This window comes from Haliotis cracherodii, unplaced genomic scaffold (assembly GCF_022045235.1).
Source record: "Haliotis cracherodii isolate W230 unplaced genomic scaffold, xgHalCrac1.p SCAF_15, whole genome shotgun sequence".
NCBI classification, from domain to species: Eukaryota; Metazoa; Mollusca; class Gastropoda; order Lepetellida; family Haliotidae; genus Haliotis; species Haliotis cracherodii.
In genome coordinates this window covers 7,955,169-7,969,878 of record NW_027266270.1, presented here as the reverse complement: position 1 = coordinate 7,969,878, position 14,710 = coordinate 7,955,169, and the positions used below count along the sequence as shown (strand labels likewise).

The following is a 14,710-nucleotide window of genomic DNA, read 5'->3' as shown; positions in this document are numbered from 1 at the left end:
CGAAATCAAAACTAAACGGCCGAAACCATGGTTCATATACGAGTTTAAAACGTTGCTGATACAGATAAACAAGTACGGTAAAGACATATTTTCAATCTGACAGCGATCAATATTAATAAGCGTTGTTCTTGTGAACTGTTTGTATCTTAAAAACAACTGATGCCGTTATTTGATGCCGTGTGTGTGTGTGTGTGTGTGTGTGTGTGTGTGTGTGTGTGTGTGTGTGTGTGTGTGTGTGTGTGTGTGTGTGTGTGTGTGTGTGTGTGTGTGTGTGTGTGTGTGTGGTAGTGCTGACGATCATAGTCAGGGCGAATCTGGGATTCTAAACTCCGACCAACGAATCCTGGCACGACTAAGGGACGTCGCTTTGCACAGCGAGACTCGGCACCTTGGACGGTCGAGTTCTCGACTGTGGTTACCCTTATTAAAACGCTCTGACTGGACTTGTGTCTACACAAACAGTTGTGGCCAAGCTATGGCGGTCGAAGTCATATCATATTGTTGTATAATATCTTGGGTATCTGCAATCGTCACATGACGAAGATTGTGTATAGCTATATCCATGTTATCATTCACATTATCATTCTGCTGACAATATACATGTGGACGAAGGGTGTTATATTATTATAACTTTAATGCAATCGCGTGTACCTCCTTAACGAGTCACTGGTGGCATTAGGCGACACTTCGGGTACAAACAATACACATAAAATACATGTCGTAGTTTGTGGTCTTTATCTGACATCTAAGCCCACAAAGAGATATCTAGAGCGAAAAACAATAGACCCTTCCAAAGGTGAACACGAACGCCAGACAAAGAGAAACCGATACGTCCAGGGTTACCTAGGGTTATTCTGATGATCATATACAAGTCGGTCATTGACTGTCATTGCCTGCTCACTCGCCCATGTTATCCGCCACAATTACCCGAAAAGTATTGTCCTTGATAATATATGTCAAACACGTATTACATTACGTGTTGGGATTCCCAAGAAGAATGCTATTTTCTGATTGGCTGCCTGCTTACACCTATATGACAACAGTTTCTTTGTCCGACTTGAATAGGTTACTCCCTGGGGAATGTTTTATGTCAAGCTCTGTGTTTTGACCATGTGACGCTTATGATTAGCTTATTCATGAACTCGAGATAAGTGTTTTGTTCATTCAAGTGTGAGGGTTGGTGAGTTGGCATGTCTCAAATATCGTGAAATGAATATGCCACATGTAGAGGAAATACGTACTTGCAATTAGTGTATTGCATAGCATGAACAATCCGTTACAGGAATGAGTGATGGATAAATAGACATAATCATATTCAGCAAAAGTTCTTTATATTCTCAACTCCATTAAGAACAAACTCGGTAAGCTTTATGTTGACCTTCAGTTTATATGCATCACAACTAAAACGAATGATGCCAACCCACGTGGCTACTAGGTCATGCAGGAGAATGACCAGAGGCAGATATATCACTGGAGCCAAAGTGATAAAAACGTCGATTTGTATTGGACATTTTTATTACGTTATGAGATACATTCGTGTCAATGATAACAACACAAGGATCTTCTGACATGATAATCATAATCATAATCATAGATATGAATATAAAAGCGACAATTTCCCTAAAGAGATCTCTGCTACAAGAGAGTCCACTTTCGACTACCTACTAAGCCTGTGTTTGAAGGTACAGTATGTGTATTATGTGGTACTGTAGAGCAGAGATTAAAGTTGATTGGAAATGAACATGATCCGTGTCTGTTAATTGTGTATCATCACCACCGATCTGTTTTAACAAGAGCTTATGTACACTTCGATCGTTGAAACTGATGAACCGTCAAGATTGCTATGGCAATGTAACAAAGCAAGCCCAGTATCTGTCACGTAATCTTCACTCATTATCGAGGTCTGTAAATTACATGTTAAAAACATTGGTTTTAATATCACATCATTGCCACATTTGGGCAAGTAGCCAAGTCTTTCTGCAACTAATACCATTAGAAAGTCCCATTGACGTCAACATCGAATGTTGACGTTAGCAGGTACACATATGTCAGTATGTTTGAGACATGCAGTGTTAAAGTCCGATGTCTTCAGTGCTGCTATATACTCTTCTTTTATTGCACTGACGTCATCACAAGAACCTGGACTGCCGAGGATGCCACTAGATGCACCGATGGGGTCAGCCTCATCTGCGTAGAAATTCATGCTTTGAGTTTTTTACAACATCCTTTCCAAACACAACAATGATTTGAGTTCACAGGTACAGACAGACATAATAACCGTCATAGAATTAAACCTATATAATCGCACAGGTTCTTCCTCGGGTCCCAACACTTGAATGCGTGGTAGCTTGCCCCGACGGTGTGGGGCTCATGATATCCACCACTGGTTTAGCAAAGAGAAACACTTATTTTTTTATACAAATCGTGTGAGTGGTTGATGCTACTGGTAGGGCAGGACATGCTTGCCCTTTTCACGGACACATGGCGTCATCATTGACTTTCAGTGATGCAAGCATATAATGTTCCTCACTATTTTGCCCTTTACGCCCAAAGAAATCTGTTTCGGCGGATAGTTGAGACTGGTTATTCTCTGGCGTTGACGTATTATATTTGTTCTGGTCATCATGTAAAGGCCGACGTCGGCGTAAAACAGAACAAAACAAACACAAACCTTATACAGACCTGCAGACATGATTAAATAGGCTGAGTGAGTGAATACGACTTATCGCCGCCTTTGGCAATACTATATAATGATATAATATCACCAAAAATGGGTTTCACAAAGTGAATCGAACCCAGGGTTTCGTGGTGACAAGTGAACTCTTTAACCACGAAGCTACCCTACAGCTCTTTGAATAATGAAATATATAATAGATGATAAGTTAGGATAAGGAAAAATATAAAATATCTTTGTCTGAACCTGCCACACCAGTGTTAAAATAAAAATAAAATATATCATCAGTGAGTGTGTGAGTATGTTTTACGCCGCTTTTAGCAATATCACGGCGGGGGACACCAGAAATTCAGCGGGACACATTTTACCCATGTCGGGAATCGAACACGGTTCTTCGGCGTTACGAGCGAACGCATAAAAAATATATCAACACTCATTTAAATAACATGTTTTATAAAACATAAAAACAATTACCTGCACACTGGATCGTTCCTGGGTTTGAAGACCAAGTTCCACCTGCTCCGCACGCATACCATTGGCTCCCATCTATGTCACGTGGTAGGGTTCGGTTAGCCAGGCAGCCAATCAAACAATACTGTCCAAAGTCTCGTCGCCAACCGTTGCAAGCCACGTACCCAAACTCAGGCACAGATAAGTTATCACATGGGTAAGCTGTATAGGAGAAATTTTAAATTAAGGATATATTCTCTTACTTAAATACACGTTAATCAGCATAATATGTAATACATATGTAATAATATAAAACAATGACATAAATGGGTGTAAAAATGAAACTTAAGATACTCAGCAAAATTTCAGCTACAGGATGCGTGCTGAAAATATCAGTCTAGACTTGACGATCCAGTGGTTGACATCATAAATTGCTTCACGCAATTGGGATAGGATGACATGTCATTACCCAAGTCCTCGAGCCTGACCCAATCCATTCAGTGGCCTCATACGACAGGCTTAGGTTACTGGTGATCGAATCCTCTCAGACGGAATCCTCTTACGGAATCGTCACGGATATACTGGACATGATGTATCTTTTTTCATATAAATGTAGTAATTGGCATTGGAGTGTTCATGGACTAATTGTTGCAGACCACATCAGCCAATTCAGAAGTAGAGGCGGTGGGGTAACTGTTGGGTTTGCTCGTCGCGCCGTAAGCAGTTTCGATTCTCCATTTATGGTGTGATTGTATTGCACTATTATGGAATTAAGCGTGAAACTAAACCTAACTCGTTCATATATTTCTAAATCTACAGGTTCAAAGGGTCATCAATGAACTCCCAGGCCAATTTCGTCCAAGGTCTGCAGGATGAGATGACCGAGGACTTACATCACTCTTGCGTCTGATGTATAGATGTTTAATGAATACTGGTTAGTTTAAGCTTCCTTACTCGGGTATATTGCGATGACAACGGGCCACTTGTCAGAATGAAACAGATTTGGAGCATACTTTGTGAGTGTTTTGCACTGGAAAGATGTTTTCGGACATGGTGATATGTCTGAGAGCTTCCCTGTTTCTTTCAATTTTATGCGGGCTCTGTACCTTATAGAATATCAAATACAGCAGTGTGGACACAATAGGACCAACAATTAGTGTTTTCGATCTCTGGAGAAGCGTTTGTGGTAGTTATAGGTGAGTCTTTGAAACGTCATCGTTTATTTGTTGTCCTGCTTCACTCCCTCAACCAAAGAAATGACTCATGCTTTTTATAGAATCACACGTCGTGAATGATGCCGTTGGCCGAAAAAGGTCCTGAAAGGTTTTACTATTTGTTTTAGCTTATCATTCCACTTAAGGTATTTTTGAAACATTATTTGCCCCATCACCTCCTCAGTGGACAGCTTATACCAAGATGACTGTCTTAAAAAGTTCCGACATCATCTTATCATCAGTGCATATATTCCCACGTCACCTTACCATCAGTGCACATATCCCCACGTCACATTACCGTCTATGCATATCTTCCCACAGCACCTTTCCATCAGTGCATATCTTCCCGCAACACCTCACCATCCGTACATATCTTCCCACAGTACCTTTCCATCCATGCATATCTTCCCGCAACACTTAACATAGGTGCATATATTCCCACGTCACCTTACCATCCATGCATATCTTCCCACAGCACCTTACCATAGGTGCATATATTCCCCCAGCACCATACCATCCATGCATATCTTCTTGCAGCACCTTACCATAGGTGCATATATTCCCACGTCACCTTACCATAGGTGCATATATTCCCCCAGCACCATACCATCCATGCATGTCTTCTCGCAGCATCTTACCATAGGTGCATATATTCCCACAGCACCTTACCATAGGTGCATATATTCCCACGTCACGTTACAATAGGTGCATATATCCCCACGTCACCTTACCATCCATGCATATCTTCTCGCAGCACCTTACCATAGGTGCATATATTCCCACGTCACGTTACAATAGGTGCATATATCCCCACGTCACCTTACCATCCATGCATATCTTCTCGCAGCATCTTACCATAGGTGCATATATTCCCACAGCACCTTACCATAGGTGCATATATTCCCACGTCACGTTACAATAGGTGCATATATCCCCACGTCACCTTACCATCCATGCATATCTTCTCGCAGCATCTTACCATAGGTGCATATATTCCCACAGCACCTTACCATCCTTGCATATATCACCACATCACCTTACCATTCATGCATATATTCCCGCAACACCTTACCACCCGTGCATATATTCCCACGACACCTTCATACTCTTAGAGTCCATAGAGTTCCGTAAGTCTTTTTTTTGTTCTGTCTATGCTATTATGGAGCAGAATTACAAACAATACACATGTATTGATGGTAGAATAGGTTCCCCGGCAACATATGCAGGTTGTAAGGGGCATCTGAACGGATCGGGTGGCCACATACGACGTGGATCTCTGCTTACAGTCATATAGCTGGCACATGGCTTCGTGAATATCAGTTTAGACTTAACCCTGCCGTTGTAAGACCCGTTAACATTATCATAATGTCCTTACAACTGACAACAATAAACTGTCAGGATAGATTGAAACTAGTGAAATGTGTTCAGTAGTGTAATTGAAGACGGCACGGACATAAAGTAAATTATTTCTGCATTCGTCATGTCCTTTGTATTATTTTGGCATACTGCCGATGAACCGTCACACGCAAAGGAGAACAGATAGCTGAGTACCGAGGAGGTAGAATGTCCCCCACTGCTAATGATCTTGTTCTTGTTCATAATTGCATGATTGTCTCTGCCAAGTCAGCTGCAGTTACGTATCGATAGCTAAAAATGCCGTCACTAGATTAGTATGTACACACACATAGTCCTGGGTTTAATGTCACTATACGTTTCTGTAATATCACAGCATGTCAGCTTACAGTGAAATACCAAATTACGCAGGTCTTAGATGGGTATCACGTTTGAAACCCAAAGGCACGAATATAGTGCTGACAATCAAAAGAACGATCATAGTCAAGGCGAATCTGGAATACGAAACTCCGACCATCGAATCCTGGAACGACTAAGGGACGTCACTCTGCACAGCGAGACTCGCCTTAGACGGCCGAGTTCCCGACTGTGGTTACCCTTGGTGTGTGTGTGTGTATATGCATGTGTGTATGCATGTGTGTGCATGCATGTGTGTTTGTGTGTGTTTGTGTTTGTGTGTGTGTGTGTGTGTGTGTGTGTGTGTGTGTGTGTGTGTGTGTGTGTGTGTGTGTGTGTGTGTGTGTGTGTGTGTGTGTGTGTGTGTGTGTGGTTGTATTTCTGTGTATTGCTTACGTCTAATGCTGAGTTGAAACTTGCACTCCGTCTGTAAACCGTTGTTTGTCTTGGTGGCCACATATTGGACGAAGAAGTCGCCCCATGGGAAGCGGTAGGAGTTGGTGGCGTAGTTCGGCGTCGTGACGACGTTGTTACCAAAGGGATCCGTGAAGGCTGGCACTGTCCACTTGTGGGTCAGCTCATGGTCAGCTGTGTGGAGAGTGTCGTTGCCTTCGCAACCACTCACAACAGGGGGCTGTACATCTAGGGCGACATGAGCCAATTTTGTGAGTGAGTGAGTTTGGTTTAACGCCGCTTTTAACAGTATTCCAGTTATATTACGGTGTGTCAGCTTAATGAGGGAGGAAAGCCAGAAGTGATGCAGGTCTCAGACGTTTACCACTTCGATGAAACCCTAGAGCACGGGTATGGTGCTGACAAACCTAGAAACATAATCGGGGTAAACCGGACTTCGAACCCGCAACCATAGGTTTCTGGCGTGCCCAAGGGACGCAACTCTGCACAGCAAATCGCGGCGCCCTAGACGACTGGGCCACCCGTGCCCCCGCCAATAATGTGTGTATGATAACTGTTTGTGGGGGATATGAAAGTCAGAAATTATTTACAGGTGATAAATACACAGCCCTAAGTACTCAATCTAAGTTGCTAACTACATCAATTGTGTTGTTAAAGAGTATAGGATATAAACATGCATTTTCAGATTTGAGGTGCTATTCATTTGTTAGCTTGATCAGCCATGCTGGATTTCCTACCTGCTTCACAGTTGAACCCTGACCACCCAGGCGAACACACACACGTGTACATTTCCAGACCGTTCACACACGTGCCTCCGTTCTGGCAGGGGCTGCTGTTACAGGACTTAGCGACTGGGTGGAAAAATAAATGTGACTGTCAAAAAATAAAAACACCTTAAATTATTATTACCTAACCATACCAGTGACGCATTATGGCATGACATGACATGACCACTGAACGAGTGGAAGTCAAGACTGCATCCATCTGCTTTATAATGTACACTCCAAAAAAGTAGGGCATATTCTGATATGTTGGTAATGGGTGGAAAATGTGGAGGTGAAGTGAAATGGGGTTTAACGTCGCGTCTAAGATGTTTGCACTTATATAGCGACAGGCATGCACGTGAGTGTGTTTGCCTGTTTATACTAATCCGGACTGATGCCAATTTATAGTGCTAGCACACTGAAATACCGCAGTTTAACACGAATATCCCACTCAGACACTGTATATTGTCTCCGAGCCGATCTGTCCTTGTTTTAACCCCTTAATGGCTAGCCAGACAGGGTAACAACAAGTATCATCTTTTAACGTCTTTTTGTATGACGCCTCCGGTGATCGAACCCCGGACCTTTTTTTTCCGGGCGGACGCTCTACCATTAGATCAGGGAGGCTGTCTGGGTGGATAAGAAAAAGGGGAGGACTAAGTGTAACCCATGACAAGAAACAGAGCGTGTTGACGGTGTATTGTAAGGGTGCAAACAACCAAAATCTCCCAATGACAATTTGAAGGAGACTTTTACACTTGACGTGCAGCGCCTGACCCAGTTAAGCTGAAGGAGCGGGTGAAATTTGACCCCGGCGTACATGTCTCCCGATCAAACCCGAGACGTCCTCTGGGTCAGGACGCATGGCTTTGATGTCTTGATGTCTTGCTACTGGAGGGGCGGTTGGTTAGCCTTGTGGTAAAAGCGTTCACTCGTCACGCTGAGAACCCGGGTTCGATTCCCTTCACTGGCACAATGTGTGAAGCCAATTGCTGGTGTCTCCCGCCGTGATATTGCTGGAATATTGCTAAAAGCGGCTAACAACCATACTCACTCACTCACTTGGTACTGGAGGTAGTCAGCTACGATACGTGCACGGTGGGCACGTGGGTTATTGTCTTGAGAGACAAAACATGGACCAGCTTGGCGCCGAACGGCAAATTTATTGGCGCCAGTATGCTGCCTCGGTCGTAGTATCCAGTGAACCTTCCACGGGCAACATACAGTGGCGTTCTGGCCCTCATCATAGTGGTCATCGTGATCTCGCCCAGATATCAGTCTGACCCACCCCCAAGTGGCGTCTGGCTAGAATGTGCCAATTTGATAACGGCTGTACAACACGTCGTCGTCGAGCATGCAGATTAGCTGCATTCTTACGATTTCATATCGCTTTGTCAGTAACTTAAGCTTCAGTGGCCTGGCGCAAGTGGACAGCGATTTTATTGCCTGTTGCGTCTGGTTCCTAATTAATTGTTGATGTGTTGTTGACCTATAGCGCCATGTTCGGGGTCGATCTTTAACATTTGTGTCTGCAGAGACCAATTCCAAAACCTGCGGGACATATTGGCTACCTCTCGCCGAGTTCTACCAATTTGAATCATGCCAATAGCCCTTACGGTTCGTCACATTGTAGACGATGCATTACCAGTCTGGTGAGTGGATAGCTCACGTGTACATGATTCTTGAAGAGTTTCACGGGAAATGTTTAAGGTGTGTTGGGGCTCAAGGGTTTTGTTCCGGAACCGTTCTATCTCTGGTTTAGGATCCGTAACCGTTCTACCTCAGTCATTTTTGAAAGAACGACGAGCGTATGCTCCTTTCAAGAAGATGGTTATTATCACAACATATATTTTTCATGGTCACTTTCTTTTTAGGAGAATATAATATAAATAAATTATAAAGAACAGAACATCATATCAAGACCGTTCAGGCGTTCGCTCCTTTGAAGAAACTGGTCATTCGTAAGAACAACGCCAGCTCTGCTGAAGGTTCTGTTTCCATATATTGTTGTCGTTCGAGTATGGCATTACCATGTTGACTCGTTCGGGATGTGAGTCGGGCCATGGAGAAATGCTAGAAGGTACACAAATATGAGCAGCTTGGACATAATTCTCTTTCTCAGTGTTGCAATTGAAACTCTGTGAGGATAGGTATCATGTGGTCAAGCAATGCTTTATTACAACAATGTACCAATAACCAGGACCGCAAAACCATGAAAATGATCACTAACGAGTGATGACTTACATAGACACCTTGGCGTAGACCCCGTCCAGTATCCATACGTGGAGTAGCTGTTGTAGGTGGAACATGTCATTGTGGCAGTCCCAGTCATGTTGTACCCGTTGGTGCACGTGTACGTGGCCACGCTGCCGTAGTTGTTGCTGTTGCTGACTGTGACGGCACCGTTTGACGTTGTTTGTGGCGTACCACAGGTTATAACTTAAAAGAAATGATAATCGTATTATGCGAACATTTACACAAACACAAACATACAATGGTTTGAAATAAAAGACTAAACGAGCCCACGAAGTATCTTTTGGTACCGACCATCGGATATTCTGGTTTGGGGGTAGGGTTGTTGGGTACAATATATACAATATATGTTTTAACTAATGGTCGGTCCCTAGTGCCTTTTCTACTCTAACTTATATCCCACTGTGCGATGGATAAGGTAATGGATAAGACAAAATAAGTTCACAACCAGCATGCTCCTTGAACATGCACATGTGATCAAGGACGTATGATCAAGGAACAAGGAACATGCACACCTTATCAAGGACGTATATTACACAATACTGGCTTTTAACCCGACTTTCCTTGAAGATAGCAAATCGATGAAGAAAAACGTTAGCCACAAATGTCCTAAATTCAAAAACATGTTTGATGATTATATGATTTATGTCCTGGAAAAATTAAATATGTTCTATAATATCAGTTGAACGAACTGAATATATAAATGAAACATTAGAACAAATTTATGAAAATAACTGCGCCTTTCTGTTTATAATTGATGTATGGATGTAGTGCCAGTAGCTATGCCGTGAACGTATAATCTGCAAGAAGTAAAGTCAGTAGATGCAGACACTCAAAAAGACACTCACGCTAAGTGAAATAATGCATATATGCATATTCACATCATAACATGGCCAAATATAGAAAACACAACACGTCTGAACAATATACCACTTTGATAACTTCAATGTTATTGGCAAATGTATATTGTCAACGCAGGAGAATAACCGGCCTAGATTTTCTGCCGAAAGAGATTCCACTTGGCAAATAGCTGTGGAAATTATATGAAAAGACAACTGAAAGACAGTGATGTTAGCGAAAATGGCAAGCATGCCCTGCCCTACCGGTAGAAACCCATCATTCTTACGATTTGCATAAAAAGTAACTTAAAGTATTTATTGCCTGACGCAGCGCAGCAGTACTCGTGATATGCGACGTCAGCCTGTAAAACCAGACAATCAAGTGATCGATGAACCAGAAAATCCAGTGATCCTAGGGTACCATTACTGATTTGTTGAAACTAATAAAAAAGGTATGTTAATTTTGAAATACGTCTTAACATCCTCCAAACGGGTAACAATTGAATCAAATAAAATTCACTTTTTCAGATATAGAAGAAACAATCAAATACACATGGATGCTACTCAGGGGCCCGTAAACAATGGGTGCACGATGGTTGTTACAAAGACAGATGATTGGCACTATTACCATTATCACAGCATGTTCCATATCTCCCAGCCGGGCACCTGCATCCGCCGTAGGAGGAGTCGTACGAACCGTAGGTACAGTGGGAGTTGCAGTCCCTGTAGTCGTAGGCGCCGTCTCCCCCATCACAGTGCTCAAAAGTCCCACAACTGTCAAGCACTAGCACCTTTCTCTCTCTGACCTGCCTCCCGTAGCAGAGCCTTGAACAGGTGGACCATCCTTGCCATGCTACCCAACTGCATCCACACGAATCCCATGTTGGAGCTCTCTGACTCCATGTTGCATGTAGCATGAACAGAGCAATCATATACACCGTACATAAACACATTGTGTCGGTGTACACTCTTTTCTGGATATAGACGAACGGGATAAAATCCCTATTTCAAATACACTGCGTTGACTTTATTAGAACACAGTCACGAGTCGGAAAACAGGACTTGGGTTACTTCCTGAATCACTGGGCCAAGACGTCAGTTGAAATAAGACTATTGGGTAGATTTGAGAACGCCTACCCACAATCGCTATACATAATACAGGCGTCACGCGATTAGAAGTAAACCAATACACCTTCTTCACATGATCTACAACCGTGACAGGCTCTACCGTTATAGGAGCACAGACCTCAATCGACGCAACGCGCATTGGTAAGTAGATTACTGTGCTGCTTATTCTGCTATGGTACTGTTTATAGGACTGGCTTCATCGAATTATCTGTATGCTACTTATACCTGTGTGCTAATATTCTCACTGTACATTTGGCTTCCTCCAAGTATATGTATGCTACGTGTTATCCATTACCAGTTGTTGTCAATGTTAACCTCCTGCTTATCACAAAATGCCATGCATGTATGTTGTTACTCCAGCTTGATAACGGTATAAGAATCTTTATCGTAACGTCGCTACATGCAATGAACCAGAAGTTGCATTTCCTGGCAGTATTGTTAAAAAGTTCTAACTATTGTGCAAAGTTGTGTGAATCTGGCATCGAGGTAACATTCAAGTATACAAAAATATATGGACATAAAAACAATATTGCAATCTCATAAACATATTTTCCAAGGAGTCGCAGCAGGTAAAAAAGAAACAATCTTCAAATTTGTATAAAGATGTATGACATACTCCTTCCAGGTTGGATCTTTATTATGATTATTTTATACACCCTAGATAATTGTCTTATGTTCCTATCCTAGGGCTATCAAAAACAAAAATTGTAACATGTGAAGTTTGATATAATATTCATTAATCATATTTATACTTTTTCATTGTCCTATGGAACTTTGGAAGATATGGTGAAAACAAATGCAAATGTACTGGCTATGTTACAAATAGAAGCTACGAGATCGTATCTGGAGGTCATGACTTCTAGAGGGGCTGATCTCTTAAAAACAGTAATTTGTCATCTTGTTTCACTGAAACACGCTAATTGTTAGCTATACATGCTGGATTTCCTGAAAAAGAATGTTTTGAAAAACATACAAATTCCAGTGACCGAAAATGTAACAAAAATCGTGATTCTTTAAGACTCGTCATTATTTGGAGAAAGAAAGTCGTGTTATCTCATGGCCTTCAGATATTAATAACGTCTCGGCCTCCAGGTAGTACCTCGTGGTCTCCAGGCGTTATCCTGTGGCCTACATGCATTTACTTATGGCCTCCGGGTATCTTGTGGCCTCGAGGTATTATATCTTGATCCCCCGGTATTAACTGGTGAGCTCAAAGCATTATAAGGAGGTATCAATGTATTATCGCATGACTTGTCGATATTACTATTACTAGTACCTGGGAGCCATATGTATTATCTCGTGGCCTCCTTGTTTGTTCTCGTGACTTCAAGGATTTATCTTGTGGCCTCGGTGTATGAATGAATGTATGGCTTGTAAGTATTATCTGGTGGCCTCTGTGTATTTATTCATTGTAAGGTATTATCTCGTGGTCTCCAAGTATTATCCTGTGGCATCCCAGTATTATCGCGTGGCTTCCAGGTATCGTCACGTGACCTCTGAGTTTTATCTCACGGCCTTTAGATATTATATTGTGGTTTCAATGCTTTATCTACTTGCCTCTTATCTCTCATATCATGGTCAGAATGCCTTCAGGTATCATGTCATGACCTGTCGATATTTTCTGCGAAACTATATGTATTATCTCGTGGCCTCCAGTTATTATCTCGTGGCCTCGAGATGTAACCTCGTGGTCTCCAGGTTTTATCTCGTAGCCTGCAGGTCTTATCTCATGGTCTGCAAGTATTTGCTCGTGGCCTCCAGGTATTATCTCGTGGCCTCGAGGTGTAACCTCATGGTCTCCATGTATTGTCTAGTGGCCTCCGGGTATCATCTCGTGGCCTGCAGATCTTATCTCATGTTTTGCAAATATTATCTAGTGGCCCCGAGGTATTATCTCGTGGCCTCCAGGTATTATCTCATGTTTTGCAAGTATTATCTAGTGGCCTCGAGGTTTTATCTCATGGTCTGCATATATTGTCTAGTGGCTTCCGGGTTTTATCTCGTGGCCTCTAGGCTTTATGTTATGGTCTGCGGGTATTATCAAGTGGCCTCCATGTATTATCTCCTGGCCTCCAGGTGTAACCTCATGGTCTGCATGTATTGTCTAGTGGCCTCCAGTTATTATCTTGTGGCCTCTATGTTTTATCTCATGGTCTGCGGGTATTATCTAGTGGCCTCTACGTATCATCTCGTGGTTTTATCTCATGGTTTGCTTGTATTATCTAAAGGCCCCCAGGTATTATCTAGTGGCCTCCAGGTTTTATCTTATGGTCTGCATGTATTATTTAGTGGCCTCCAGGTATTATCTAGTAGCCTCCAGGTTTTATCTCATGGTCTGCGGGTATTATCTAGTGGCCTCTACGTTTTGTCCGGGGTGTAACCTTAAGGTCTGCATGTATTGTCTAGTGGCCTCCAGGTATTATCTCGTGGCCCCCAGGTATTATTTCGTGTCCTCCATGTTTTATCTCATGGTCTGCGGGTATTTTCTAGTGACGCCCAGATATTTTCAGATTACATTTTAAAATCTCAATTGCTCAGAAAGGTTGCACCGGGCCTCCTCCAAATCAATTATATAAAAACTTTTGAACCGACGAAACCGTCACAAGTAGGAAAACAAACTGCGCAGTCAGTTAATATACAGCTGTATGACGGCGGCATGTCCATAATACGCAAGAAAAAGACAATCGTTAATATTACAAGAAACATCCAACATCGTCAGAAAATGATGGCACACATTCAACAATGTCACCTAACCGGAAAACCCAATCATTCAAGTCAATTCTTGCGACAAGAAATATAGCCACTCTACATGTCAGAGTGGGAATATGTACACAAAATAACGGCGGGTACCCCGTCTTGCCCATGCCGTACTATTGAACTACTCTTCGTTCTTCTGCCGACCTGATACGGTCGCTGGAGACATATATCTCCTTTCTTTTTTCTGAAACCCTAACTTTTGTACTGGAGGCTCACATGTCAATTTGGAAGCCTGTCTACTATGACTTGAGCGCCTGGGCGGCCTAGTAGACAGATGTTCGAGGGTCCGATCCCCGGGCGCTTCATACCAAAAGACGTGAAAATCTGGGGTGTTTTAATACGCAATGATGCCTTTTTGGAAAGTGGTCTAATGTATCATTTGGGGATAACACTTTCTAAGCAAAATACAAATTCTAATACCTCGAGTAAGAAATCTTTGGGAAAAGCCGAGTCGAGTGTACAATTCAG

General features: G+C 42.5%; 2 protein-coding genes across 2 annotated transcripts in view; one reads left to right on the top strand and one right to left on the bottom strand.

Moving 5' to 3' along the window:
* Positions 1–791: 791 nt before the first annotated feature.
* LOC139462218 (xylosyl- and glucuronyltransferase LARGE1-like) overlaps positions 792–14,710 on the top strand; it is a 472,136-nt gene continuing 458,217 nt past the window's right edge. Inside the window, exon 1 of the mRNA XM_071243812.1 lies at positions 792–796. The gene's annotated coding sequence lies outside the window, so the exon portion shown is untranslated. The remainder of the gene's footprint in view (positions 797–14,710) is intronic.
* On the bottom strand, positions 2,012–11,310 carry LOC139462223 (neurogenic locus Notch protein-like). Its single transcript, XM_071243817.1, has 6 exons — positions 10,986–11,310; positions 9,510–9,704; positions 7,239–7,352; positions 6,484–6,729; positions 3,149–3,346; positions 2,012–2,187 (listed from the first exon to the last, which is right to left on the bottom strand). Exons 1-6 carry the CDS (start codon positions 11,308–11,310, stop codon positions 2,012–2,014), a joined length of 1,254 nt encoding a protein of 417 aa, XP_071099918.1.

Coding starts and splice junctions, on each gene's coding strand:
- LOC139462223 (XM_071243817.1), bottom strand. CDS start 11,310: ATGTGTTTATGTACGGTGTATATGATTGCTCTGTTCATGCTACATGCA. Junction 7,353..9,509: donor GTCTACGCCAAGGTGTCTAT/GTAAGTCATCAC, acceptor TTTTCCACCCAG/TCGCTAAGTCCTGTAACAGC. Junction 3,347..6,483: donor GTTTCAACTCAGCATTAGAC/GTAAGCAATACA, acceptor TCTCCTATACAG/CTTACCCATGTGATAACTTA.